The sequence below is a fragment of the Myotis davidii genome, unplaced genomic scaffold, assembly GCF_000327345.1.
Source record: "Myotis davidii unplaced genomic scaffold, ASM32734v1 scaffold8509, whole genome shotgun sequence".
NCBI lineage: Eukaryota > Metazoa > Chordata > Mammalia > Chiroptera > Vespertilionidae > Myotis > Myotis davidii.
The window spans coordinates 6978-9242 of NW_006299498.1; the positions used below are offsets into that span (position 1 = coordinate 6978).

Sequence of the window (2265 nt, forward strand, 5' to 3'; positions counted from 1 at the left end):
CCTGGAACCTGGCGCTCTCCACCAGGATGCGGATCTCAAAGGGCTTCCCCATGTAGAAGGGATTCATTCTCATCCTCTCCTCCGTTCCCCACCACCCTTTCTGCTTGGTGTTACAGACCACATACCCGCGGTCCTGGGATGGTGTGAAGGGATCCAGAAGGTCCCCAGGCCCTGTGCAAAGTGATGAAAGGACCACTGGGGACAAAAGACATCTGGGATTGAGACAGAGGCTTCCAAGGAAGGGCTGTGTGTGCAGAAGGGCTTCTGTGGGCACCGTGGACTTCAGCAGGCAGCCACCAGGTGGGAGCAGGCAGCCACCAGGTGGGAGGGCCCCACCCAAATCAGGCAAGAGCCCCTCACCTCCATGCCACCTGGACCTCAGCAAGGGCAGCCAGGGCTGCGCCAGCATTGGAGGGCGCTCGGCCTCTGAGAAGATGTGAAAGTTTCCCCTGTGCCCCAAAGTCCCCTCTTGGGTGGGAGACAGTGCCCAGGAGATGTTTGTATTTTGAATTGCCTTAGTATTTTCTAGGAATGAACTTGAAACAGAAAGAGATCAAATTACATCTGATGCCAAGTTTAAATATTTCCACATCAGCCAAATAGGGACCATGGGGTAAATGAAGGCCGTTCTGGGCAGTAAAGGAGGCATTATTTTTGCATCTCTGGGTCTTTGCATGCAAAGTTCAATCCTAGACCATAATGATCTGCCCCTGGGCTGGCCTGAGACTGTGAGCTCCTGCTCTCCCTGTGTCTATGGGGAATCTACGTTAATGGTGTCCAGATGCTATTGGCAGAGGGCAGGGGTCCTATGCAGTGTTGGCAGGGACCGGGCCCTGCTCATTCAGCGTCCCCTGAGCCAGGCACAGGCAGCTTGGACAGTGTTGGGGGAACCAGCCTGAGCTGACAGGCACCATGGTTAGCTAAGGGGCAAGGCTGGGGGGAATAACTGTTCCAGGTACCTCGTTCCATTGGAGTTAAGAACAGTTCCTTTGATAGTGATCACATATCCATACTGGAGACCCCCTTCAATGGCAAGTGACTGTAGAGAGAAGAAGGCAGTCAGTTAGGGTCCTGCTCCTATCCGTTCCCTCTGGCACTTGCTAGTGGCCAGCCTGGTGTGTCAGGCACCATGCCAGGGGCCAGATTCAGCTTGAATTGCAACTATGGAGTCCTAGTCTCATGGATCTTCCCACCTGTGAGGAAGTGGACGGACCTGAATCTGGGGAGTCACACATTCATTCTGAGACTGATAAGGAGACCGCAGGGCTCTGAGACAATGTAACCCAGAGTTGACCTCTCTTAGGAGGAAGTAGCAGCTTTCAAGAGGAGGAAGTAGCACAAACATGACCCTGAGAGGGGAAGGAACCAGGGTAGTGAGAGGGGCTCCTGGATAAGGCCCCAGGGCCCTGGTTGCAGACTTCTGCTACCTGAGAAGGCCAAGAAGGGGCATCCTCCTGCCCACCCCACCACAGAACAGTGTGACCATCACCTTTGCCCTTCCAGCCACCTCAGGTAGCACCTGGATGTCTGTATCCTCTCCTGCTCCTGCTCCCCAGTCCCTCCCCAGGCCCTGGCAACCTCCGAGGCCCTAGTGAGGTGCCTGCACTCCTCCTCGGCCCCATAGAGCCCATTTTGTCCAATCCCTTCCCGGGCCACTTGAAAGGACAATGGTTATGGTGAGGCTTGCATTGTTTTAGAGCCAGGCAGCATCCAGGAACAATGGTTATGGTGAGGCTTGCATTGTTTTAGAGCCAGGCATCATCCAGGTTTGGAGCCTAATTCTGCTGCTCATTTCCTGGGTGACCTCATGGAGCTCATGTCACCTCTTTTGCCTCAGTTTCCTCATCTGTAACATAGGGATACCTCCTACCTTCTGCATAAGATCAATGAGTTAGTGAGAAAAGTCTGGGGAAGAGACTGGCACAGAGAAGGTGTCTCTACCGCACCCTTCCCTCTTAGTCTCTCTCAGCAAAATTTCACATTGGTTTCTTGACCTTTTATTTTACTTTATTTATTTTTTTAAATACATTTTATTGATTTTTTACAGAGAGGAAGGGAGAGGGATAGAGAGTCAGAAACATCGATGAGAGAGAAGCATCGATCAACTGCCTCCTGCACACCCCCCACTGGGGATGTGCCGGCAGCCAAGGTACATGCCCTTGACCGGAATCGAACCTGGGACCCTTGAGTCCGCAGGCCGACGCTCTATCCACTGAGCCAAACTTGTTAGGCAAGCTGTGGGATTTTTTATGGGGTGATAAAAAT

The 2265-nt window shown here is 52.8% G+C and overlaps 1 protein-coding gene across 1 annotated transcript in view; it reads right to left on the reverse strand.

The window, feature by feature from the left end:
• Positions 1–127, reverse strand: part of LOC107184890 (galectin-9-like) — a 5225-nt gene extending 5098 nt beyond the window's left edge. Inside the window, exon 1 of the mRNA XM_015571428.1 lies at positions 5–127. Coding sequence (XP_015426914.1) covers positions 5–73 — 69 coding nt within the window. The 5' untranslated portion in view covers positions 74–127. The remainder of the gene's footprint in view (positions 1–4) is intronic.
• Between the last annotated feature and the right edge of the window lie 2138 nt (positions 128–2265).